This window comes from Mytilus edulis, chromosome 3 (assembly GCF_963676685.1).
Source record: "Mytilus edulis chromosome 3, xbMytEdul2.2, whole genome shotgun sequence".
NCBI classification, from domain to species: domain Eukaryota; kingdom Metazoa; phylum Mollusca; class Bivalvia; order Mytilida; family Mytilidae; genus Mytilus; species Mytilus edulis.
In genome coordinates, this window is record NC_092346.1 from 99,895,383 (window position 1) to 99,923,360 (window position 27,978).

A 27,978-nucleotide genomic window follows, 5' to 3' on the forward strand; every position below is an offset into this window, starting at 1 on the left:
AAAGATTTATCAAGCGACATCTAGTATTGTAAAAAAAGTACGTCACGAGAAAAACAAATGAATGTATTAATATAAAAACATATTTCTGAAGATTTTGTATTTAAAAAGTTGTGTAATCTTAACATAACAAAAAGCACAGGTTTAGATGGTATACCAGCCAAGTTTTTTTTAGTGACGCAGATCCTATTAAACATGTTCACCATAAGCCGATACCGAAACCGATACCGAAACCAAAAATAGTAGTGAGGTAAATGGTAAATGTTTATAATGTTTAATTAACTGAACCCTTTTACTCAATTACATCGTTTGAAATTAGAATACACTAGACGTAGTATTAATTCAACTCAACAATTCAAATGAATCTATCAACAAAGCATGTTAAATTCAACGAGTATTTAAAAACATTAATACATGTAATATAGAATTAAGATGTATATACAAATTTATTAAAAAAAAAGTGTTAAATCAAGTATGCAGTTACTCAAATTAAACTCCGAATACATTTTATATTGTAGACTGTTAAGCCTCGGTCACACCTTAACGGATAGCTCGAACGGTTGCCTAACGAATGACTTTTTTTTCAATCCGTTCATGTTCGTTAGACGTCCGTTCTTATCCGTTAGACGTCCGTCCATATCCGTTGCATGTCCGTTTGGCGTACGTTTTATCCGTCGACGTCCGTTCTATCCGGTGGAAAATTTTGCTCATGTTCAAAACTTTGAACGGACGTCCAACGGATTAAATATCCGTTGAACGTCCGGTAGTCGTCCGTTTTGTACGATACTTGTCCGATTCGTTTCCGTTTTGTATCCGTTACGTGTCCGTTATACATCCGTTGGAGGTCTTCTTCTTTCTTCTCTTCTTCTGAAAGGAATAAATGCCAATTGAAAATTTCGCGTCAGAAATGCCAATTAGATTTCTTAAGGTTCATGAATTCTTATGATTTATAATCGATCTTAGAGTAAGGGCACGTCTTCACAATCAAACTGTTCTTATGCAGGCCAGACACTGTCTTTTGGTGGCATTTTGAAGAACAAACCAAAACCAGTTACACAGAAACATTTTGAATATTTATGCGATTTACATGTATCATTATTGTCGCCTTTAAGTTTTCCATTTATCTTGTTCATCCATTTTATCCGGTACGCTTCCGTTAGGTGTCAGTTTTATGCGGCACTCGTCCATTGGATGTACGTTCGACATCCGTTCTGTCCGGTACGTTTCCGTTTCTCGTAACAATTTTGTCAACGGACAACTTTTATTTTCATCCGTTAGGCGTCCGTTCGTGCTATCCGGTAAGGTGCGACCGAGGCTTAAGTTACAGTGTTGTTACACCCTGCGGATAAAACTAACTAATCGTTGACAATCATACCAAATCTTCTTATTTATATTAAAGGGTACTTTGTCAATGTGAAATGACCGGTCGTAAATATATAGTAGAACCAACGTCCGTAATACAACTGCAAAGAAAGCACTGTTATATCGGCCATGACACCAAATTAATAACATCACAATAATAAGTCGATAAGGACTGATATCCAGGCAAAACACAGTTTACGGTCTTCAATTTCGTTCGTAATCACTACAACCGTTTTCAAATTGGTCCATTTAGACGAGAACTGTGTTAAAATCAAACGTTATTCGTTGTTAGACAAAATCTCAAATCATTGAGTTTATGTAAGGACGACCACATCCTTTCATATTTTTTTCAATGTGACATGTAGGCTCACTGAAAATTATGATTTTTGTTATGCTACTAATCATTATATTAAGTTACTGTATTCGCATATATTAATGTGTTCGTGTTTTAGTGATCGCAGGATTTTCCTTTTTAAATCCTTTCTTATTGCGACAGTTGTGAAATCTGTATTTGTATTTCAATCTTTTGTCAAATCTCTGAAAATGATCATAACCTGTATGATCAATAAAACACTCACATCCTCCAATATAATCATTTTTTGATTGGCTATTTAAAATGTTATTGCTAGTGTCACCTGATTCTTCTGCCTCTAAGTCTGACACAGTTATTATATTGTTCTTCCTTGGTTGAATTCTGGTGTTTACTTTATTATTTTTATCTGGTACTCTTCTACACAAATTCCAAATTATGTATAATAATATAGTTCCAAGAAGTCCACTCAAAAACCCAACGAGGCCAAACTGAATTCTGTGAGATTTTCGCTGAATGAACTTGAACTTACTCACATGACAAGAACATTCTGTGTAATCCAGGTCGCTACATACCTTTAATAAACATTGAATCGAGTTTTATTTTGAGATATATGGTTTGGTTTGTTAATATGAATTTGAAAAAAATACAAAACCACTCTCTTGGTGTTATCAGAAGCAAAACTAAGGGGCCTCGAACCAATGGTGTTGACAGTTGTTGAAATGAAAAGAAAGATACAAACTTTTTGTACCGTAAAGTTATATTTATAGTTTGTCAGAATATACATAGAAAATATTAAAGGCAAATAATTCTCCCCATACTATAATATTCAGTGGCGGGTCCAGAAATTTTCATAAGTGGGGGTCCACTGACTGACCTGAGAGGGGGCCCGCTCCAGTCACGCTTCATTGATTCTCTATATAAGCAACCAAATGTTTTCCAAAAAAGGGGGGACCTGGGCCCCTCCCCCCTAAATCCGCCTCTGATATTAGTAAATAAATTTAGGGAGAGCAAAAAAAAAACTATTGAAAGAAAATGATTGCTCGGTAATTTTAAAAGAGTGGTACACAGATGCTAAATCAGTTGAATATATAATACAAATGAAATTATTATGCTTTCAAAAAGATACTTTTTACTTTATGGAACATTTTTGAAAATGGAAACATCCAAAAAGTAACAATCAACAATTCAGATTTGAAAAAAAAAAATGTATCTTAGAATTGACGTTGACCCTTGAGATTATTAATTATTTGTTATTCATATCATTTACCTACAATGAGACAAATTGTCACGATATGTCTATTACAGAAACGAATTGTTTCAATGGCGATCATTATTTTTTCAGGTTGACATATCTTTTCCCGATTATGCGGATGAAATTCATCTAACGCCTGAACTGAAGCTTAGTGAATCGTATGTTTAAATACAAGTGATGATTTTCTGTTTAGATTTTCAACAGTTACATTTTAATGGAAAATTTAACACACACCAATTATTTCTAACTGGACATATATATTTTTTGTATTTTTTTGTATTTTTAACCCGATATTAACGTCTTTGATTTGATTTTTTAGTTTTCAATAAATTTTTTTATATAATTTCTCAATGTAATCAATGTAAACAAATTATTGTACATTACCTCTGTCATGTCTGTTCGATTGCTCTGGCGGTATTCACATACGTCACCATACCATGACTGTGGACACGTGCATCTGTATCCATTGTAACGATTCAAACAGGCGCCACCGTTCAAACAAGGATCTGAGGAACAGTGATCCATCCCTTTAAAGATTAAAAAAAAATCTGACCTGATTATGTGTTTAAGTAGTAAGATAGTAAAATACATCATATTATTATAGGTAATTGAGAACATCGATGTTTTACATCTTCTGTAGCAAACTCTTGTGGACAGTTGTTGCATTGGCAATCATACCAAATCTTTTTTTTTATATCATATGTTAGTTTACATGTAATATGTGCAGTTATGTCATTTTTAGTTTATTTCCCTTTAAAGTTCATGGATACTTTTTGACTTGCGACAAAACTTTCTTTTTCTAATTTTTAGCCGACTTATAATAAAGAAAAGTTACTTCCTTGCCCTGTTCATGAACATATATAATGAACAAGTACTTCTTTAAACTCAATTTTTCTTTTAGTCAATATTTTTGTTTTATGACGGCACGAAGAAAAGTGACCATGTTTGATGACGTTACACATCATTTGCATATCATTGAAAAAGAAATAGACATTTTGCCAACATCACATACATGTATAAACCATAAGAAAAACGGATTCCACCACAGAATCTTGTGTTAAAATACAACCTAATGTTCTTTAGTTTACATATTATTTCAAAATTCTTTTTTTTCATGAGAATGTCAATTTGATACAGTACGAACAAAATAAAAAGAGTTTTTTGTTTTGCTGTCAATGAGGTTTACCCAACATCTCATTCTATGCACACTTCAACATAAGTTAAACCATTTCAAGCTTATCCGGATAGAAATGCGATGTCAGTTGTGATTTCATATGATTTCATTGGATCTAAATACGTACATATTTGACAGTTATCCCCAGAAGAATCATTCTTACACTGACATCTATAACCATTGATCTGGTTAATACAGGTTCCATTATGTTGACAAGGACTACTTGAACATTCATTTATATCTAGTAAATAAAATATATTTATACTTAATTACGAAATATTATGGTTTAATAAAAGTTCCAAGATACCAATAAGACATTTACACTTCATGTCGAGAGAAACTGCCATTTACTAGCATATTAATCTATTGTAACAAAAATTAATAATATCTAATACAATTTGTAGATTTAGCTAACAAAGTCCTTATATTTGTATAAAGTATTTATTCATAGTAAGTGGTAAAATGTTTAAACGTTAAATAAGATACAATTAAAAATTGCTTTCTAGTCCTTCTCTGTGATAAATATTAGATAACTCTGGTTAATTTACCAATCAAACTATCATGAAGGGGAGATAAATAATTCGACTATTATTTATAGTCTTTTTCGAAAATGATGAACGGTTCTTTATATTGGTATGTAATCATTTTAAACGTTTCAAATTAATGAAATTATATTCGCACATCAATGTTTTTGATACACAAATAACAAAAACTGAAATATATTGAATTGATACATTTTGTAATAATTCAAAATTATATCAGAAACCTATACTTAATTATAAAATAATGAACCTGTTAAAGGGAGACAATACTCGCACAACTTTTTTTCGAATCGGCACATAATACAAAGGAATCTCACTCTTGCATACAAATGGCACATCAATATGATTAATTAACTGTGCATTCGTGCTCCACCTTCAATGAAGATTCTAAATTATAAATATAACCAAAAGTTGTTAATCTATAGGATAGTGAAGACTAGTTGAAGCTTACCCACTGTAAAACATATTTCTTTGAAATTTTTTAAAACTAGTACATGTTAAGATCCGACTAAATACCGATATCCCGATTTCTTCAGGTAAATATGCTACATTTACTAACGACATGGCAAAAACGGAAGACGACAAAAAGAAACAAATCCACGAATACTACATGCAAGACTAGGTCTGAGCAGCAAATCCTCAACAAAAAACGACGAATTATCTCTTGCGTTCCGTAACCAATCCTATATTCCAGTTCTTAATCAGCAGCACCTGAATTTGTTCTTTTTTCTAGATCCATATGACGAAGGACGTACTGTCAGTTTTGAAACGGGAATCGGTTTCCTTTCCTGAACACTATAGTTGAACATCCGTAATTTGTATTCTTAATTATTTAGAATGTTGTGAACTGTAAACTGTGTACTGGACTGGTGATACCATCGGAGACTTCATTTAAGAAACAACAGAAAGTATATAAGATAAAAATTGTCTTAAAAATGAAAATACTTCTAAAAAGCCATAAAATCTCAATACCAGTTATGTTTGTCTCCTTTAAGGTTATTATACAATTACCTGTCTGACACTGGGTTCCATTGTATCCAGGTATGCATGCACACGACCACGATACAATTGTATCTACACACGTACCGTTGTTGTAGCAAGGATTGCTGGAACATTCGTCTATATCTGTAATATGTTATAATTTTATTTATTCGGAAAATTTACTTTTACAATTAAATCATCTGAAATTCCTACATGAAAGGTAAATACGTTATATAATTTGTAATAACTGTAAAGGAAAAATGCATCTCTTTTTTCATTAAAAATCAATCATGAATGAATCAGTGTGATAATCGGAAGATGCAAGATAAAGTAGCATAAGACATAAAATCCACTTTACTTTACGTATATTTATAGATTTAGAAAATTACATATACATAAACCTATATTGTAGTGATGCACCCTATAGACAAGAAACCTACATAAATCAACTATTGTATGATACGTTCTCACCTTATTTAACTCGTTAACATATCTAACAAAAGTAACACTTTTTGTCAGTTACAGTTGATCAAAAATAGTGCTGACCTCCCTGAACACTTAAAGTCACCCTCAGCTTAGGGATAATGTTTATTTATAGTTTTTGTTTTTGGCTATTATTGTGTCTGTTTATACCTCTTCTTGAGATGTTTTATTGACCACTAGGTATTATTTCTTTTTTTAATTGTTATTTATTTAATCATTTGTATCTTCTATGTCTTTATTTACACAAATTGACTAAGACTAAGAGTATCTTACCAGTTTCACAATTTCTACCAGTGTATCCATTTACACAACTACACTTAAAGTCATTTACAAGATTTATACACGTAGCACCATTTTGACAAGGTTGGCTGATACATTCATTTATGTCTGAAATAAGATACATTATTAACATAATACAACTCAAAGGTGCACTACAGCTGAGACGTAATTTTTAGGGATAATATTTGTGTTTTTGTGTTTGATTGTGCCCCAACTGATCCTCTAAATATCTGTAGCGTAATTGTTGAATATAGTTAAGGTTTCTAAATTGAAACTGCTATATGACTTTTAACAGGATATTTATTTGTCTATAATAGTCAAAGACACATGTATATTCACAGAAATGGTTCAACATCTTCAACTGTCACTGTGTGAACAGCTTAAAAAAGCCTTTGTAACCCGGATTTGTTTTTTTCTCAATCGATTTATCAATTTCCAACAGCGGTATACTACTGTTGCCTTTGTTTAAAACAGGCTGTCAGGGATTTCTTTCATTAAAATACAAAGGTGGGTACAGCACTTCGAAATGTAAATGTAAAAATAAGGAGATGTTGTGAAATTCCCGATTCCATAAATCACTTACCTGCTAAAACGAATGATACAGAATTACTTTTTAATTTTGTAAATGAGGTTCACCTGTGGTCATTTAATAACACTTATATTGTGTTATCAATTTTTTTTTTACCAAATTCCATTTTATAAATTATTTTTCAAGTTATAAGTGAATTTTCATCAAATTTTGTACAAATTGTAATTTGTACAGGCACTTTTTGTACAAATTATCCATTTGTACAAAGTCAAAATACAAATTACAATTTGTACATTTTTTTGTACATATTATAATTATTTATAATTATAATGAAGTTAATTGTTCAATAGTTTTTGTTCTGAATATCATGGAATATTTGTTAAACTTTATAATGGGATAAAAAAAAAATCAGCTGTAGTTGCTTACATCCACTTCATTTAAACTATCTCTTCTGGCAATCCTACCGTATCATATCTTTCCATCGCTCAATTATTCCATAAATGATTTATTTCTACCAAGGTATCTTTTTAAAGTTGAAACACATATAACAATGACAGTACCTATTTGACAGTTAATTCCTGTGTAGCCCAATGGACAATGACATAGGAAAGCATCAATTAAATTTGAACAATCTCCACCATGTTGACAAGGGTCTGATGCACATTCATTTATGTCTGAAATACAAAAAAAGAATAATTCATCAGTAGAAATAAGAAACTTCGACAGTTCAAATTAAAGTCCAGTTTTAAAAAAATCAAAGTTACATACTTTTGGGAGCTATTGTTTATAGAAAGAGATAATATAAACAGCTTACGTTTCATTGTGATTTGCCCTGCTATTCCGAACCATATTTTATTCAAGATTAACATACCTATCTGACATTTATCACCAGTGAAACCAGACAAACAGGTACAACTATAAGCATTGACATGGTCTGTGCATGAACCGTCGTGTTGGCAAGGGTTACTCATACATTCATCTATATCTAAAGTAAACAATTTTATTTTCATATTATAAGAGGAGTTTTCAACTATACATTCAAATCTTTTAAATGTTATAACACATGCATAATTATCCTTATCGTAAAAAGATTAACCATGTTAATGCAATGTATATAGTTGAGTAGTATGTGCATGTACTAGATTTAGATTTGGTCGATTTTGAAAGTGATATGAGGGTGAACTATTTCGATGACTGATTCGATCAACAAAATATAATTTTTATGCAGGTAAACCGATAATAAACATACTTTTTAATTCTAAAGCATGAAATCAAACAGACCTAAAAGAATCCATTTGCACGTGATCTACCTATTTATACTAATATCAATAATTATACAGGTTAAGTAGAAGGCGTATAGACTAAAATTCACACGAATTGCTGATACATATAAATATTGAGAGAATACCTTGTAAATTGTTGACTTAGACATATTCGTTCTTTGAATATAGCTTTTAGTATGTTATAAATCAATTATGAGAATTTGATGACCATAAATGCCCCTATAGATATGACTAAATGTTGTACCTGTTTGACATTGTATACCACTGTACCCGTCTGTGCAAACACACGAGTAGTCGTTGATAAGATCAACACATGTACTTTCATGTTGACACGGTGTTGATGCACATTCATCTATGTCTAAATAAAGTAATAACGGTTATAAAATGTAATCGAAATTCACGAATCATCGAATAATAGTAAAGATAATAGAATGCATAATTGTTTTTGAAAAACAAATCAAAACTTATGTAATACTAACACTCTTCAGAAAGTGTAAAATGAAAAAATAATTTATTGATATCAGAACTATATCTAATATACCACGGGAACAGAAAACAAGACTTTTTGTCAAAATATCTAAAACAAAACAAGTTTGCATTTGTCAATAGATAAGTAAGTCGAGTGAATTATTTTGCTCACTTGTTTGACATTGGATACCACTGTATCCTTGTGCACAATTACATGTGTAATCAGATGTGTATCCACTTCTTATACATGTAGTGTGGTTGAGACAGGGATTGCTGTCACAAGGATCAACATCTGAAAAACAAAACATCAATTATTACAATTTTAAAACTATGTTAGTGACATCCTGCAGTAATTATTACCTTTTTAAATAGCTCTTCTTTTGAAGAATAGGTGCACCCATGGGTATAAATTTCAAATTTTGTAACTGGTTGGATTTGTTGATTGGTTTGTTGCGGCCCGGAATAAGGTTATAGTTATACATTTCAAAGGTAGGTCTGAAATCAAACTTTGTTTGGTAACGGGATTAGTTCATAGTAAGCACCATAGTGACTTATCTAAACTTTTGTTTTCTCAGTAATATTTACCATACATTTCCCCGTGTTCATTTATCATATTTTATGTACTTACCCCATGTAATGACTGTTACACATCGAGTATCACTTAGTTTACTGAAAGAAATGAAATGAATGTTAAACTAAATAACTAATGTCCACTGAGTTATACCGAAGATGGAGGTTCATCGTATTGAAAAGTTAATGAAATCATTCTTGTTTTCATGTTCACCAAATATGTAATGTCCCCAAACTTGTAGCACGCTACGGTGGAGATATCTCATTAGCAATCATACACCATATTTATTTATTCTAGGCCATCCTTATTATTTTCTTTTAAATACAAATTACAGGATCATTTATTGAAATTAACAAAATCATGTATATACATTATAATGATTATTAAATTTAGTTTTATTTCATAACATTTTATGCAGTTGTTTTGAACATTTGCGACATTCATGTTTTATGTATTTTGTGTGATACACCGATAACATATCAGGTACTTTTATAACATATCAGGTACTTTTATAACATATCAGGTACTTTTATAACATATCAGGTACTTTTATAACATATCAGTTGTACTAAGTGTAATACATTGATTCCATGTTACCGGTTTACATAGTGAGATACATTTGTAATCATACAATTTGCTCAAATAAGTTGGTCATTCTACATGTATCGCATTTTCTTTTTTTCTTATATATACCAAGCAAAAAAATGCAGATTTTTAATCTCACTTTTGATATTGATATGAATAATAATATATATATAATATAACTACATTGTTGTAAAAATTACAAAAGGTACTTGCTTATGGTTGTCTTCTGCAGAGGCACATATAATATGAGTTCCCTGGTCCGTTTGAGTGGGTGTCCAATGAACAATAACCAGCCAGACATTTGACCTCCCACGTCCGTCTAGTGATAATGCCGTTTTGTGTATTCCTAATGGTCCATTGATATCTATGGTTTTTACACTGAAACATTGATAGTCTTAGTTTTTGGGAGTTATTTTTATGGTAAAAATCATTTTACGTTGTTCTTTAAATTTTTTTTTCATTTAGTTTTTGGTTTTAAAGTACAATGAAGTTTACTCTCATATTCTCTATTCATGATATATCTCTCAGCAAAGATCATATTTTGAATGATTTGGAGTACCAAACATGACAAATATATATATATATATATTTTATATTTTATAATGTCTAAAAATAGCAACAATCAACATTCAATCTATTTAAGCCTGGATCAGTTTGTGAAAATAAACTGATACAGTTACTGAATTCAAATTATATAAATGTCTAAGAATATAACTTAAACACACCAATTAATACATTAAAAAGTTCTATTAGATGTGAAATAGAAATACGTAATATTTCGCTAAACAAATTAGCTTCATCAGGCGTGTGCATCTCTCAAGGTGAAATCGGATGCATGCCAAAACAATATTTTTGTAGCTTAATCTATACAAGAGTTGAGGAAAAGTGTAACATATTGATTGATGTTGCATAACATATGTTTGTATCTACAACTACATGAACTTGGAATAAAAGTTTAACATATTTATAGATGTTCGATTAATTGTATGAATTTCTATAAATTAATTTGTATGATTTCAAGTATATTTTATATTTTATATATATAAAATGAAAAGTAAATAATTATATGACTGTAAAACTGCAGTTGTACTTATTTAACTTCTTCGAATTAATAGAACCAAAGAAATGATTATTAAGGGAAACAATGTCTGAAAATTCCACTTGTAACACCCATATCAATTTAAAAAAAATGGCAATGGGAATTAGTACCTGACTCTTAAACATCAAGGTATACCATTGGTATAAATCATGATGACTTAATATGTTCCCATATCATATTATTTAAACATAGTAAATCAACGACATTTATAAAAACAATATTTGAGTGAAATTACTTAGATATGTTATAATTACCCGGAATCTGCATGAACATAAAACTCTGTAGTAAAACTATTGGTAGCCTTTAATGTAGTTACAGTTCCGTCTGAAGGTGTAGGTGATACAAAGATCGGTTTATCATTACAAGATCCAGGCATAGTTTCAGTATGAATCAAAAACTGGTAATGTAAATAAGTATTGCTAGTAAAACATGAATATAATTTGGACTATATTGCATATATAATAACTGATCCCTCACACATGTTTTTTTTTGCCCTGGCGTTGTCAGTTTAACTTTTAATAATGAGTTTCAATGTCCCGTTAATATCTTTCGCCTTTCTTTTTATGCGTGAAGGAAATGTAGAAGTTAAAAATAGTCTTTGATTATAAAGATACATTCCAGGCAATTGGCTATTAAGTAAAGAGAAAAGAAAAATACCCAACTCTACTATGAGACATTTAACAAGAAAAATACAACAATAAATGTAGTTGATCAAGTACATCACAAGTTCATATCATTTGGTTATAAATTTACACCTTTAGATAAATTTTGTGAATAATATATTTATACGCTTCATTTTATTTTGTTTACTTTTCCGATTCATTTTATAACTAAGTACAGTTGTGAAAAAAATGATAATACGATAGATTTATTCGCGACTAATTTTGTACCTGCAGTGGAATTTGCGTTAAAGGAGTCGATGCTGTGTATGAGTTCCTATTTACAGTAATTGTGGTCACAGGGAAGTCTTCTATTGTTAAAGCAGCTGCAAACCATCCATTATTGGTGTAGTTGTTAGCAGGGTTAGCAGTAAACGTTATGGTGCATTTCGACTGTCCAGAAAAATGGAAACAACAAACACTGCATAATTGAAATGCAAATAATACTTAGTTTAAAACATTTATTGACAACCACGCCGATAGAAAAAGCTTGGTACAAATCGTAGTTTACACTTTCTGAATAAAGTACAAATTTAATGACAATATATCCATAAAGGTGAATAAAATGGAACCAAAAACAACGCCTTAGAGGCTCTTGCGTCTGAATCCTAGACCAGGACCCTTCTGCACCAAAGTCAAAATCATGAATAGCATGTTGCATGGATACTTTGTCACGTGAAAAGTCATATGACAAAAAAAAACCATAAAAATTACGACAACAAATAAGGACAAAACTTTAAAGTAAATAAAAAGATACAGATATTCAGCAACTAGAATATTCAGGTCAAGACCATTTTGGTAATATTTGTGAAGTAGCCATTGTAAATAAGTCTATTATGTATTGTACTTTGAGATAAACGTTTGCGAAAAGAACAAAACCCTGGCTCATAGATGTTTTGCTCAGACTTCAATGATGTTTTACTATGTCTGAGTAGCAGATGCTAGCTCTTGAGTATAGTATAAAACGAGAGATGTATACTCCATACGCGATATATTGCTGCTACGGTGAGGGGATTTGTCATATCAAAAACTAGAAACGTCTCGTTTGTCATTCTGGTTTTTAGATGGCCATTGATGTCAAACTCGAAGTAAATGTTAAGAGATATGGCGGTAGAAGATTTTTGTTATGAATTCTTAAATCTGTAGTTCAGGAGAATGTATTAATTGGGGATAATCATAAAAGTTTGGACTATTAATTGAAAGAACATTATCAATGTAATATAGAGTGGCTTTAAAACCTTTACTATAACAAACAACCTAAAGCTGAATTCAGTTAAAATCATAATAAAATAAAGGATATATATTCTTTAAAATCTTCTGTAATGCCGATACACAACTCAACTTTGCATTGTGGACACAATATGTAGCTCTCTATACAATACAAAATCATCATCAAAACAGAAGTGATCAACACAAACATATTGTTTTATTTTTTACGGCAATTAATGTTTTATCTCGTTCATAGTTCGTTTAATATCAAACAAATTGATAGCTTTACAAAAGGGCTCATAGTTTTATAAATATTTTGATATTGTATTAGGGTGAAGACTCCGCAAATGTGAGGCATGAAATACAAACATCAGTCTACAACACACCATTTAGAGAATATAAGACTTTTTTACTTGTGTCTCATTCATTTTTTCACAAACAAAACGAACGCAAATCAATATCGGTGGGCATCTCTCATGTTGGATGAGTGACCGTGCTACCTTTGTATATATAGACAAACTATGTTAAATTTGGAAACTATTTATCACAGTTTTTCCTTTCCACCTTAAACCATTCAATACACAGACACATTCAACTTTGCCTTTCTCCATTTACCAAGGCAAGAAACACGCATATTCAAGTGTTCCTTTCATGTTAACACAGGCAATACATTCCATTTTCCCTTTCCTGATCATTCATGGCAATATACAGGCATATGCATTCTATGTATTACTGTTTTTACAATCATAAAAAATCAACGTACCTTATATTTTGACATGTTGTTGCTAGCATTCTTATTTGAAATCAAATCAATATTATCCTATTTTGTAACGTCTTGAGAGTTCAAGAGTATAGTACACATATTGTGTGTTTTTGTTCATTCTTACAGTGTTTCGTCAACATAATTGAATCACAATACAACAGGTGGAATTTGTATTGTTCGCTTTTGTTTTGTGTTTGTATTTGTATGGTCGTAATCAAATTTCTGAAAGGCAAATCAATAAATGTTGATAAATATATTTTTATTTTATTTTAACCAGTGTCTTACTTTAAGATAAACAATAGCAACACAGTATATGAGATACAGTTTTATATAGTCTTATTTGACAATATAGTTATATATATGACATACCTCATCTAAATGAGCATTCGGAAGCAGTTTTGAAATGGAGTTTGCTTCACGAGATGTTGCCCATCGACATCGCACATGATCTCCATCCACGTCAATCATAGGTATTTTGATACTCACAGGACATCCGAATTGAACTCTACAACAATCAATAACTTAATTTACATTCTCATTAAATATACCAAGCCATTATTTTTTTACATACACCTGATACGTGTATGGCCTTTTGTGATTCAAACTATCTTGCATTCATGTTCTGTTTTGGGGACGTTTCTGGGTGAAATTCACACAAAGATATTTTCGTGTAGGACAGCATGATTTCATATCAGCAGGTTAAGTACTTTAAATTTGATTTAAAAAAAAACTACAAGCATCGTTTGCTAATGTACTTTGTCTATATGCCTTTATGCATGTCTTTGACATATTTGTTTCTTTTTTAGTGATTAGGGTTATAATCAAATGTTAACGGTTGTACCCTATATTTGACTTGTTTTCCTATCACATCTGTTTGTTTTGTTCACACATAAATGTCAATATAATGAAATTGTATGCGACTTTCATATGAGTAAGATATACAGCAGCTATTTAACACTTTTTACAAAAGAAATGCCTGTACCAAGTCAGAAATATGACAGTTGTTATCCATTCGTATGATGTGTTTGAGCTTTTTATTTGTCATTGGGTTATTGACCTTCCATTTTGAATATCCCTGAGAGCTGGGTAATTCTCATCTTCGCTAGCCAAGGGATACGATCCACTCCCGCTCTCTTCACCCTTGGCGGATTGAGATAAAATTTCGGAGACACAAGGTAAGGATTTTTATTGGTTGCAGTCAAAACTCGTTACATCCAATCAAAAAGCGCCTATAACATGATCACGTGTAAATGTAGAAAGTTTTTGTAAACAATTACCACGTGTTTATTGTGCAACAAGTCTTTACATCCCTAAACATACGACTATTTAGTGACAACTTGAATGTTTTTAATCAACCAATAGAAGTTCCTGTGTATGTTTCATGCACAAATGCATGAATGTTGACGTATATTTGTATTTGTGCCTTTACCAAGTGTGTAGAATCTAGACGCTACCGTGTTTTACCTCAAAATTGAAGAGTTCAAGTGCTACCATTGGTCAATAATAATGTATTCGGAATGGGCGTGATTTTTATCTTCCGATAGATGGCGCAACTTTGTTGGCTCAATCCGCCAAGGGTGAAGAGAGCGGGAGTGGATCATAACCCTTGGCTAGCGAAGATGGGTATTTCTGTTATTATACTTTTTTGGTACAGTGAAGTGTATGAACATTTTGTTTATACTTGTCACATTGGCTTGGGAGCTACAATCACCCCTTTTTTAAATTTTAATAAATACATTATCAAAACCATACAAAGTTTATGTATCCAAATATCTCGTAAAAACGGTATCATAGAATACTTGCAGCTACTGAAAGGCATTTCAAAGTGCTAAACCAAACCTTTTTGTAGTGTCAAAGATATATAAATTCATAGACATTAATATACGTTAAGATGCGATTCGCACATAACTTCATAAAAACTTCAAACCTGAAAAATATAGTTATCGTTTCTTGATATACTTTGTACAGTTATGATTTTCAATGTTATCGCTTTGTTTTTATAAAAAGGTACTTTACTGACTATAAAAAAGGTACGCTCTCCTTAAAACGTTATATATACAATTACTGTTGTCGCATTACGATCTTATCCTGCTTAAAATTGAATTTTTAAAAAAGCGTGTGATGCCTCTTCTTAATAATATTAATATTACCTTAGATGTATTTGGCAAAACTTTTCGGAATTTGGTCCTCAATGCTCTTCAATTTCTATTGGCCTTTTTATTAAACTTTTTTGGATTCGAGCGTCACTGATGAGTCTTTTGTAGACGAAACGCGCGTCTGGCGTAAATTCAAAATTTTATCCTGGTATCTGTGATGAGTTTATTGAGTAACAAGAGGGGTGTAACATGTGGAGCAGAGTCTGCTTACCATTCCGGAACACCTCAGATAACTCCAAGTTTTTGGTGTTTAGCCATGTCGTTGTCAGTTAATTTTCGATCTATGAGTTTGAATGTCTCTCTTGTATCGTTCGCCCCTCTTTCAATACTAAAATATTTCTCTCTCATTTAACCGACTTATTAACTTACATAAAATATATCTTGGAAAATGGAAAAGACGCATAACGTTATATAAACCATTATAATACATAATTACAAAACGTTTTCTTTTATAAAAACGCTTGATTTTCATATTAACTATATGATTGTTCTATTTGACAACTTGATCTTCAACGGAGATAAGAAAAAAAAAGATATGAGATAGATATTTGTCAAAGGTATTTCAAATAAATTCCATAAATAATTGAAGGACAAAATATTTTTTAACAATGAATAAGTTGTTATATTACGTTAAGCTTTAATTATCAGGGAGTCTACAAAAGTCGTGCAATGAAGATACATTTGAGATAAAGTATCAATGTTTATTTAATTCTATTTCTAATATGTTTACATTCTAATAATATAATAGTTATGGTTAGTAATTTTTATTGTATATTCTTTGATGATTCCTTTGTCTGTCGATTTATTGAGATAAAACGAAGGGGTTGCAATCGGTACAAAAACTATATAAACGCCACTTATAACATAACTGAAAGACCCTACTATTGAGATTTTGGAGTTGAGGTAAAGATCTTTGAGGAAATATACCATTTCGTATCGTAGAATGCTCACAGTTATGAAAAGCAAACTCAGAATACTTTGCCTACTAATATCAATCATGCAATACTTTACCAATATATAGTTGAATGCACTGAGGAGGATATTTAATATTACAGTCACGTCAATAAACAGTACAGAAATAGACAATATTGTGCAAAGCCAGAAACAAACCGGTAAACTGTACTAGTTTCAATAAAGAAAATGAAAAGCGTTTTTTTTTTTTTAAATTACTTCAAACTATAAATTGAAGAACTAAAGAGTAAATGTTCACCAACAATTAAAAAAAAACAAATAAAAACAAAAACAAATAAGCAAAGAAAACATCAACGTTATACAAAAAAACAGCAAATTATCCTATCATAATCTTTGTAATAAGTATATGAAGCCAAAAAGAAAAACATGAAGGGCCCTCCCCTTGTAAATTATGTCAAAGGGAAACGAAAGATACAATGGGCGATAAAAGCGAAACAGCCGAAACAAACTGAAAATGCTATTGCAAAAAACTCGAAAAACGATCAAATCACAAACATAAGAATTCAAAGAACAACATAATACACTTAAAACTAGGCATCTTGAAAAGTAAAGCCAACGGTGATATCAGGTGCTCCAGAAGGTTAGTTTTGCTTATGGATTTACAAACTCGTTGATAAGTCTAATTCGGTAGAGTACATTTCAGAAAACCCATCACTGAGCAAACAGGACAACACAAACCCCACTAAAAATGGGGGGGGGGGGGGGGGATTTCAGGTGTTTTTTTAAGATAAGCAAATATTGTATCTCCATATGTGACACCGATGATAGGTGTAATTCAGTATGTCCCATTAAATATAGAACTGTTAAACACTGTGTATTTAATATCCCTTTTGATACATGAAATCATACTGTTACAATATATCTTATAGTTCTTTTAAAATAACCTTTTTTCACCATTTAAATATTTCAGATAACACAAATGTTGCGCTTGTTTCAATATGAGACGTCACCACAGAAACAGACATATCGTGCTAACTGATCAATGTACATGCCAGAATGACGAGACAACAGAAATCATCACCGTCATATAAGAAAAGTCAATTGTTATCAAAGGTACCAGGATTATAATTTAGTACGCCAGACGCGCATTTCGTCTACATAAGACTCATCAGTGACACTCATGTCAAAATATCTATAAAGCCAAACAAGTACAAAGTTGAAGAGCATTGAGGATCCAAAATTCCAAATAGTTGTACCAAATACGTCAAATTAACAATAAAAAGCGTTATGCTAATTTTGGTATAAAGATTATCATGATAATGCTGAAATTACAATTTAACGTAGGTACGCCAGATTGTGTAATAATGTTCATAAGTGTTATAACATATATCACAAAGGATATCGGGCTTATAGTCTTATACGCTACATACTCGTTTTGTCTACGTAAAGACTCATCAGTTATGCTCGAATAAATATTAAAAGAAGCTTTCATTTTTCAAAGTTAAAAGAGTTAATGACGGAAGATAGTCCGATCAAGGGTAACGAGTTATACTCCTCTACCTCGGCGGGGGCATAATAAATGTAAAAAAAAACACAAATAAAGTAAGAAGCGGAGGTGCATTGATGACCCTGTTAACTTCTACATAGTCAAAGTATAATATTCATTAACATAAATAAAATCTAAACAAAAAAAAAGTAATTAATTCTTCCGAATAGACATATGCATTATTCCAATGAAAATAGCAAAACAAAAACTTGTATAGTTTTTCTCCTTTAAAAATATGTCACTCCCTTCCTTACGTATACTATGAATAAGAAGATGCAGTATGAGTACCAATGGGACCACTCTCCATCCAAGTCACATCGTATAAAAAGTTATCAATTATGGGTCAATTGGGCTTCAACACGGAGCCTTGATTCACTTGATTCACATCGAACAACAAGCTATAAAGTGCCCAAAATGTACTAGTGTTAAACAATTCAACTTCGTAACTAATTTGTTACCCACCCTTGTCAATTCCGAAGTGTTCGATTGCCCTAGAAAATGTGCGTTGAATATCTTACAGTTTAGTTTTGTGATGTGTTAAATATAGTCTCCTGTCTAGTTGATACCCTTGATAGCATAAAGGCATTCATACGTAAGTAAATAAAGGCAACAGTAGTATACCGCTGTTCGAAAATCATAAATTGATAGAGAGAAAACAAATCCGAGTTACAAACTAAAACTGAGGTAAACACATCAACTATAAGACGAAAACAACGAAACAACAGAAAGATTGAAGTGCAACAAAATACCAAAATGACAATGCATCACACACAGAAAATAAACTCATCATAGATAACAGGATTGAATTTTGTAATAACGCCAGACTCGCGTTTCCTCTACAAAATACTCATCGAATCCAAAAATGTTAAAGAGGCCAAAAAAGTACGAAGTTGAAGAGCACCGAGGACCAACATTCTTAAACGTTTTGCAAAATACACGATTGGAAATCTAAGAAAAAGAATTATAAGATAACAACTAAAACGTTTGTACATTTAGCTAACAAATTAAAACATGAAAGAGACAAGGAAAATAGAGAAAACACTGTGTACCTGTAAATAGCACGACTTGTTGTCTGTGGACTATGATTTGGCGTTAGTGTGTCACTCCGTTTATGCAAATTAATAATTGTTTCCAAATTCCAATTCCCACTACTTCCATAGTTGAGGCTGATCCATGCGCCACTTGTGTAGCTGGTATAAAATACGAAAGTAAAAAGTAAAATCACAAAAATACTGAACTTAGAACTTAAAGAACTTGCTAGATATAACAAGTATACGAAAAATACTTAAAAATCCTTCTCTATGAATTTGAAAATAATTGAAATTGCCATGTACAATTAAAAATGTAAATTCATTTTTTTAGTTTCAGAAATATAAAATATAACCTGTATATGTTTATAGGATTTCTCACTTTGATTTTCTATTTTGTATGCTGTCATGTACTACGCAGCGTGTTGCCGTTTCATGATGACATCGGGACTCAAATTTTATTTAGTTAATAAAATACGTCACAGAAATCAATAATAATTCACAGTTATGAAATTTGTCTTTTTAAATATAGTGTTTAACACGACCAATAAGTATAGTCTATGATGTTTCAATTTATCTCGATTCACAGAAACCTTTAAAATGTTTTCAATGTCAAAATTGGGTTATTATCTTTGAAGAAGTGAAAAAAAATCATGCAGTTATATCTTAATTATCTTAAAAGTGGTTACTTTAGTAATTTGAAAGTATAATTATAGTAACTGTTATAACATCATTATTGTTACCTCACTCTATATGGGCCTGGTGTTGTAAAATTATAAGTAAAAGTTCCCTCTCCTTGCTCCCAATTCTCTAAACTATTTGTTGCTGTTTTAACATATTGTCCACTATACACAGTAACACTACTTCCTCCGTTTAATGGAATGGCCGTCCAGGACGCTGCATCCGCTGATCCCAAAGCCCATGCAAGTTTATATCTGAATTCGACCTAAAAAATATATAACAGCATGTATTCTTTATTTCTTTTTTTAAAATACCAACATAGACATTTGATAAATCTGAAATTGTGTAAATGTCTTACATTGTTCTACATCGGGTTATACGTGTAATGCATTTAACTTATCCGTCAAATGATATAAGAACGAATGGACAGGTTTCCCGATAAAATAAAAAAATCTACGTTTCCGGGATATGTTAACGATTCCGGGGGAAAAAATGTTTTCCGGGAAAATAATTAAGGAATACCTGTTGAACGAAAGCAAAGCCATTAAATATTTTAAGTTAACAAAGATCACCATAAAATGCAAGTAAAATTATTCTTTAAAATGAATTAAAACGTATCTCTAAAGTCAGCACGTATCAAATTTATCTTTTTAAGAGTACATAAATCAGTTCTGGTAGAATGTTTGTAGCCAACATGTCGGACAAAGTCCCAAGTTGTACATTCACCGTTTATGCAACACAGCAAAAAGATTCCGCATTCGGAGGCGGGCTTCAGCTGGCCCCTAAATACAAATGTTCCATGAAAATGCGTTACATATATAGATTTATCATAGGTGTAATTTTTATTTGTCAAAACTACAACTATCTAAAATCTAACGAATAGTAATACACACGTCAAAAACATGGATAAAACAATTAATTATACAACTAGTTACAACTGAAAGGAAAATGGATACTTCAATCACAAAAATATATCTCCACAAATGAAAAAGCACTGTAGAACATGCAATCAAAAAACGTTTTTATATGTAATAAAAACTATGAAATCTAGCTATATTACTAGTACTATGAACAATCCGATGCTGTATTACCATGTTGCCACCTAAATATCTCCAGCTGATTGTACCACCACGGAAATGGGATCCTGAAACAGATAAAATTAAAACATTTATATAAAAGCAAATGAACCCTGTGAAATCCATGTTTTCTGTTCAGTAAGTAAAGAGTTTGAAATTCTTCTGTTTATATATAGTGTAACAAACGACCAATCGGTATTGTCTAGGATGTTTCAATTTATCTTTGATTCACAGAAACCCTAAAATTGAAAAAAAAATGAAAAAATGGGAAAATATTTTGATCCTGTTCTGCGAAATGTTGAAATGTTATTGATTACATTTAATAAACTGATAACGCTACATAGGGGCAATAGGTATTGTAATACATATCACGATCGTGTCGTATTTGACCAAAGCGATAAGTTATTTACGTATTTGTCAGGTATGATTATTAACGAATAGAAATGTACAATTTTCTTAATGTACGAGGAAGATCAAACTTAGAGCAATCAAATTGCTTTTCAATCGTTTAGTTTCGTTATAAAACTGGTTTTCTTCTTATGTTATGCAAGTGTACCTATACATTTTTCAATTTAACGGGGTGAGTTCATTTATATGCAGGAACCAGTTCTTTGGAAATCGGATTTATGTTTCTCTTTGATAGTTTAACTGTTTAAAGACAAACAGTTGCAATACTGATCATGAATTCAAATGCCATAATTCCATGTTTGTTTTTAAATTAAAAAAAATCATTTATTTTTCTTGTTTGTGTTCTTGTTTAGTAGTTTATTTTGTTGTCAGTTGTATGTTTTTAGCAGTTGCTGGTAAAACCGTTTGAACGACATATTGCTTTTGATGTATATCTCACCAATTTTTCATAATAAGTAGTTAACCAATAAAATTGTATCCATGCATGTTTTAACACTTTCATTCTGTGCTGTTGGCTTTTTTTTTTTGCTGTGTTAAAAAACTTTGTTTACAAAACCGATACAACCAATAAAACAGAATAATTTTTAATTTGTTAATCAAGATAATACCTTTGACTTTTCTATATTTTTGTACACTCCCACGCTAACCTATCAAACAAACCAGCGCTAACTTATTTGATTACTAGTAAATAGTCCTTTGAAATATCCTAAATCTAATAGTTTCAACTCATATGAAGCTTTCTTTTGTCATGAAAACGGTAAATATGTTACATATTTTCCGGTAATACAATGAGATGCATGAATCGTAATTGTAAAAGCATAAACACTATTTAAATTAACAACATAGTCTACATAATATTAAACAGGTAGACAGCAGGGGGAAAAAGGTAAGTACTATGATAAAATTGAGAGTGGAAACGAGACTATATGAGATCTAATATTCCATGCAGTTTTTATATAATTACATAATTTGATAGTGAGCGAATTACTAGACGCTTGAAGTAAACACAAAAGTTCATCATTAATTTGTAAAAAAAAACTTTGGTTAAAACTGTGTTCACTGTGTTTTGCAACTATAAAATATCTTAGAGATCAAGCTACTAGAGCTATGTATTGTGTTATTAAGAAGAGTAGATCAAACCATCTATCTATAGAATGCCAGCTAGATATGTTTGAGAAAGCTGTTTTACCTATACTCTTATATGGGGCCGAAATCTGGGGATATGAAAATCTTGACATTTTAGAAAGAGTACATTTGAGTTTTTGTAAGTATGTTTAACGGTTAAAAACTTGACTCCTAATTTTATGGTTTACGGGGAATTGGGAAGATATCCGATTTCTTTATACGTTAAATTACGGATGATAAAATTTTGGTGCAACCTTCTTGATAACACACTTGATAACAAGATTTCGTCAATGTTATATAAGTTGATATATATTAATTATAATAAGTATGGAATTGAAAACAAATAGTTGTTATTTATCAAAAGTATTTTTGATAATTGTGGTATGTCAAACATTTAGCAAAATCAAGATTGTATCTCAAAAAATTGGATTGTATTAAGTATTGAACAAAAGTTAAAAGATCAGTTTAAACAAGAATGGTTTGCAAATGTAAATCAATCATCAAAAGGTTTATGTTATAAATTATTCAAAACAGAACTTAAATTTGAAAATTATATTTCAGTTTTATCGTTAAAAAATGCACTGAAACTATGTAAATTTAGATGTGGCAATCACCGTTTGCCAGTGGAGACAGGGAGGTGGCAAAATGTTCAAAGACCCGAGAGGCTATGTCACCTTTGTGAATCTGCTGACATCGGTGATGAATTCCATTATGTAATGTCTTGTCCTTTTTTCAAAAAAGAACGATATAAATATTTACCACACTATTGTTGTACAAATGTTAACATTCTTAAATTTAAAAATGTATTCACTACAATCAATATTGTCTTACTAGAAAAATTGTGTAGATTTATAAACTACATATCAGTGAAAGTCTGTCCTCCTGGTTAAACTACATTTATTTATGTATATTTCACACATGCAAAATATGTTGTATTGTATATATTATCATCTCTGTAACTATGTTATTTAGTTAATGAGAATAAAGATCTATCTATCCACAGATCTATAAGCTAGACAAACCATAACAAAATCATATTCATCTGGAATACCACGCATTTGACATCATCTAAATAAATGAGTTTCACTCGAAATATTTTTATTAATGTAACGAGATTATTTAGCGGAAGCAAAATGTTTATTTCATTCTTGAACAGTTGTTGACTAACATAGCAGGTTGATTGATCTGTAATGGGAGTTTTAATATAATTATTTATTATGTCTGTTTTTTTCCCGCATCGTTGGAAATATAACGGAATTTGATGTGACTGTCATACAAGTGAGAGGTTTCGCACGATAAAACCAGGTTCAGTCCACCACTTTCTACATTTGAAAATGCCTGTACCAAGTTATGAATAGGACAGTTGTTGTCCATTCGTTTGATGTGTTTTGTCATTTGATTTTGCCATTTGATTAGGGACTTTACGATTGAATTTTACTCGGAGTTCAGTACTTTTGTGATTTTACTTTTACTTTCTCCTTAGAAATAAATTAACGGTTTTACTAATTGTTGTATTACATTATACGAAAAGTATATACATGCACTATTCTAAAACAGGTTAAGAGTTTTAGTGCATAATTACAAACGGAGATTTGAAGATCTATTAATAACAAAATTCAACGAAACAAAAAAACAAGACAAGAATTTTGAAAAACGAATAAGAAGATATCAAAGATATTTGATCTGAGCTTTGTGTGCAAAGGAATCAAATTTATCCAGATTTACAGTGTGTATAAAAAGATAAAGGTTGGAAATGATTAATTTTTGACAGGTTTTAATGCATATATTTTACAATTTTAATTTAACTTATATGTGATAGGTCGGTTCATTCAACTTATGGGATTCTTGGCCTACATTTGATAAAAGATAGAATGCCAAAGAAATAAATAAATAAATGTTGTTTAAGTGAATCGGTGCACCATTAGAACGAAATTTATTACTAAGAAAAGGTTTGATGTACTACGCATCTTTCAAATATCCTCTTTCAAAAAATATCAAATTGAAATGGAATGGAATAACAAGAAAACTGGTAAACAAACTTATAAATAAAACAATGAATTTGAAAGAAATAAATAAAATATTATTTCGACAATTTTTAGAGGAAATAATGTATTAACTCCTATTTTTTGGGACGAAATGTAAACAAATTGAATTCTTCTTTTCGAATGATCTGCAAAAAAATATTGAAAACAACACGTTTATTAATTTACTGCGTCCGAAGCGCCTTTCTGGATTTACCTTCATCAGGAACGCGCAAAGCCAAACATTTGAAATCCGAAGATAGATAAGTACCGAAAATCGTTGAAGAGCTATATGTAAAAGATACCTAACATAAATAGCCAAATTCATCTAAAGCCAACTTTGCCTGAGGGAGCTGAAACCTTAGTTTCATAATAATTTCAAATTTATTAACTTTAAAATTTAATTTGCAAAAGATATGTGCTAACTATGCGACGTCATCATGGGATAGTCGTTTTTGTCATGACGTCACAATTTGAATTTCAGAAGATAGCAGGATAACTCGACATTATAATCGAATTTTGACCACTGAAACATTGAGATCAAATGAACCACTCGTTGATTAAATAAAAATATACAACAGGTTTGAAGAAAGATAAATCGGCTAAGAATTAGAGAAATAAAAATAATCGACAGGTCAGGAAAAAGATAAATCAGATTAGAATTAGGGAATGTTTATTACATTCTTAAACAGTTGTTGGCCATTGGTCTACGAAGCCCTGTTAACATAACTGTATTTTCATACAAGAGTATATAAACATCGTATACAATCTTTGGTTTAAGTAACCAATAATTTAATATTTTCTTTTTATGACAACAAAAGGAGGTTGAAAAATCTATTAAAGCTGTAAACTTTCTCCTTAAAAATAGAGGTTTTACGGTTTTACTAATTGTTGTAATATATTATACGAAAAGTATATCCATGCATTATTAAACAGAATAAAAGTTGTAATACATAGTTATAAACGGAGATTTGAAGATCTAATAATAACAAAATTCAACGGAAAAAAACAAGACAGGAATTTTGAAAAACGAATTAGAAGCTATCAAAGATATTTGACTTGAGCTTTGTGTGCAATGGAATAAAATTCATACAGATTTACGGTGTGTTTAAAAACATAAAGATTTTAAAGGATTAAATTTTGACAGTAAAATGCATAAATTTTACAATTGTAATTTAATTAATATTTGATAGGTCGGTTCATTCAACTGATGGGAGTCTTGACCTACATTTGATAAAACATATATTTCTTCGAAACAAACAAAAGTAGATGTTTTTTATATGAATTAATGGAACATATGAACGAAATTTATTACTAGAAAAAGGTTAAAGTATTATGCACCTATCAAATATCTCTTTCAATAAATATCAAATGGACATGGAATGGAATAATAAGAAAACTGGTCAACAAACTTACAATTAAAACAACGAATTTGAAAGAAAGAAATAAAATATTATTTCGACAATTTTTAGAGGAAATACCATATTAATTGAATTTAAAAAACGACACTATTTGAATGTACCAAATACATCTTCTGCATCCTAACAGAAATTAATACCTACAATCGAGCTCGCAATGTTATTACCTTAAATTAAAGGCAACAATAGTATAAGGCTGTTCGAAAGTCAAATCTGTTCGATTAACAGAAAACAATTCCGGGTTACAAACAAAAACCGAGGGTAACACATCAACTATATGAGAAAACAACGAAACAACAAAAACACTGAAGTGCAACAAAAAACAAACAACAATGCAACACACACAGAAACGAACTATAAGATAACAACTACCATTTTCCTAACTTGGTAGAGGATTTAAGATACATCATCAGCTTTATATAAATAAGAAATTTGTTCTTCTACATTAAACATTAAAGCAGGTTTCAGCAACTTCCTGACATAGTTCTTCATATCTGAATAAAAATACAAATGCATTTAGGTATAAAATTAATTATTATGTTTAACTACTTTACTATACAATATATTTCAAAGGTGTGCATATAAAGTACATCTTCAATTTCATTTTTACACATAAAAGCAGATCTTTCATTTATTGGTTTATTCGCATATCGTCCTGTTTCTATTTCATAAATATAACTCTGTACAATATTTTGATATATGGTTTATTAGTACGAACCTTGTTACCATTACTCTGTGGCAAAATTTTAGTTTGCCATTCTTAAATTTATTAATTAAATAAAACATTTCAAGTTATAAAACCATAGTTTTATGCAGCACACTGTTAAGACTTTTATACAGTTCCAAATTACAACCATTTAGTTTGTTCATGACTCTGTTACACCATATTTTGTTTTAATTATTTACAGCATTTTATGTGACTATTTGAACACTGTACAATTTATTCTGTTCTTCTCCTTCTTTTTCTTCCAGTTAAGCGGCCGCAATCAACTGTATGATTATTCTGCCACTGTGTGTTGCGCATGAAAGTCCAAAGAAAAATTTAATTATATTTACATTTTGTGAAAGTTAAAATCCTATATACAGGTGCTCTTTAAAAACAAGTGTTTATGTCTATTTTGTCAGCCGAGCCTTGAAGCATTCAAGACTCGGGGCGGTGGTAGTGGATAGTGTTAAGGCATTCCATTCCCGTATTGATTTCGGATAGAATGACATTTTCCTTATATCGGTTCTACAAAGAGGAACCTGGAAACATCCAGTACGAGTTGTTCTTGATGCTCGGCTTGTTGGAATGAGCCTAGATGTTGCATCTATATTAACTAGGCAATTACTAGTAGTAATTTTGTAGATCATGCACATCCTTGTTGTTGATCTCCTCTCTTCTAATTGTTGCCACTCGATTTGCTTTATCATGACGTCTACTGATGAAGTGTTACGGTATTTGTTAGTAACATACCTAGCCCCTCTGCCTTGAACCATCTCAACTTTTTTCTTGTTGTTTTGTTGATGGGGGTCCCAGACTGCTCTTGCATATTCTAGTGTTGGTCTTACTAATGACTTATATGCATTTTCTTTCAGTTGTGTGTTGTTGATGTTAAGATTTCTTTTTAAAACCCCAATAGTTTTATATGCTTGTTGGCAGATGTTATGTGCATGGGTACTCCAATTTAAATCTGAGCTGATGGTAACTCCAAGATATTTTGCTTCCGATACTCTCTCCAGTACATGGCCATGAAGGATATAATCTTTTGTGATTGAATTTCTTTTCTTGCTTATGGTCATGACATTGCATTTGTCTGCGTTGAGCCATCGTTTTTCCCAGTCTGATAATTTGTTCAAGTCCTCTTGCAGTTTTGTGGTATCTGCATCTGATGTTATTGTTAGATAAATGATTGTGTCGTCGGCAAACAATCTTGTTCTTGATCGAACCCCCTCTGGCATATCATTAATGTAGTAGAGGAAGAGTGCTGGTCCAAGGACTGAACCCTGTGGTACACCTTAGTCTACATCAATGAAGCCAGAGATTACACCTTCAACCACTACTAACTGTTGTCTACC

The 27,978-nt window shown here is 31.1% G+C and overlaps 1 protein-coding gene across 1 annotated transcript; it reads right to left on the reverse strand.

Annotated features, from left to right (window-relative positions):
* Positions 1 to 49: 49 nt before the first annotated feature.
* LOC139515531 (uncharacterized) lies at positions 50 to 27,861 on the reverse strand. Its single transcript, XM_071305107.1, has 20 exons — positions 27,183 to 27,861; positions 20,964 to 21,016; positions 19,935 to 20,137; positions 19,213 to 19,353; positions 13,919 to 14,054; positions 13,701 to 13,771; positions 11,809 to 11,998; positions 11,173 to 11,315; positions 10,033 to 10,197; positions 9,292 to 9,332; positions 8,836 to 8,955; positions 8,440 to 8,553; positions 7,784 to 7,897; positions 7,473 to 7,586; positions 6,967 to 6,969; positions 6,378 to 6,491; positions 5,652 to 5,765; positions 4,226 to 4,339; positions 3,309 to 3,451; positions 50 to 2,244 (listed from the first exon to the last, which is right to left on the reverse strand). The coding sequence occupies exons 1-20, from the start codon at positions 27,859 to 27,861 to the stop codon at positions 1,792 to 1,794; spliced, it is 3,225 nt and encodes a 1,074-aa protein (XP_071161208.1). The 3' UTR covers positions 50 to 1,791.
* Between the last annotated feature and the right edge of the window lie 117 nt (positions 27,862 to 27,978).

Coding starts and splice junctions, on each gene's coding strand:
- LOC139515531 (XM_071305107.1), bottom strand. CDS start 27,861: ATGCCAGAGGGGGTTCGATCAAGAACAAGATTGTTTGCCGACGACACA. Junction 20,138..20,963: donor GATATTTAGGTGGCAACATG/GTAATACAGCAT, acceptor TATATTTTTTAG/GTCGAATTCAGATATAAACT. Junction 7,587..7,783: donor TGGTGATAAATGTCAGATAG/GTATGTTAATCT, acceptor TTTGTATTTCAG/ACATAAATGAATGTGCATCA.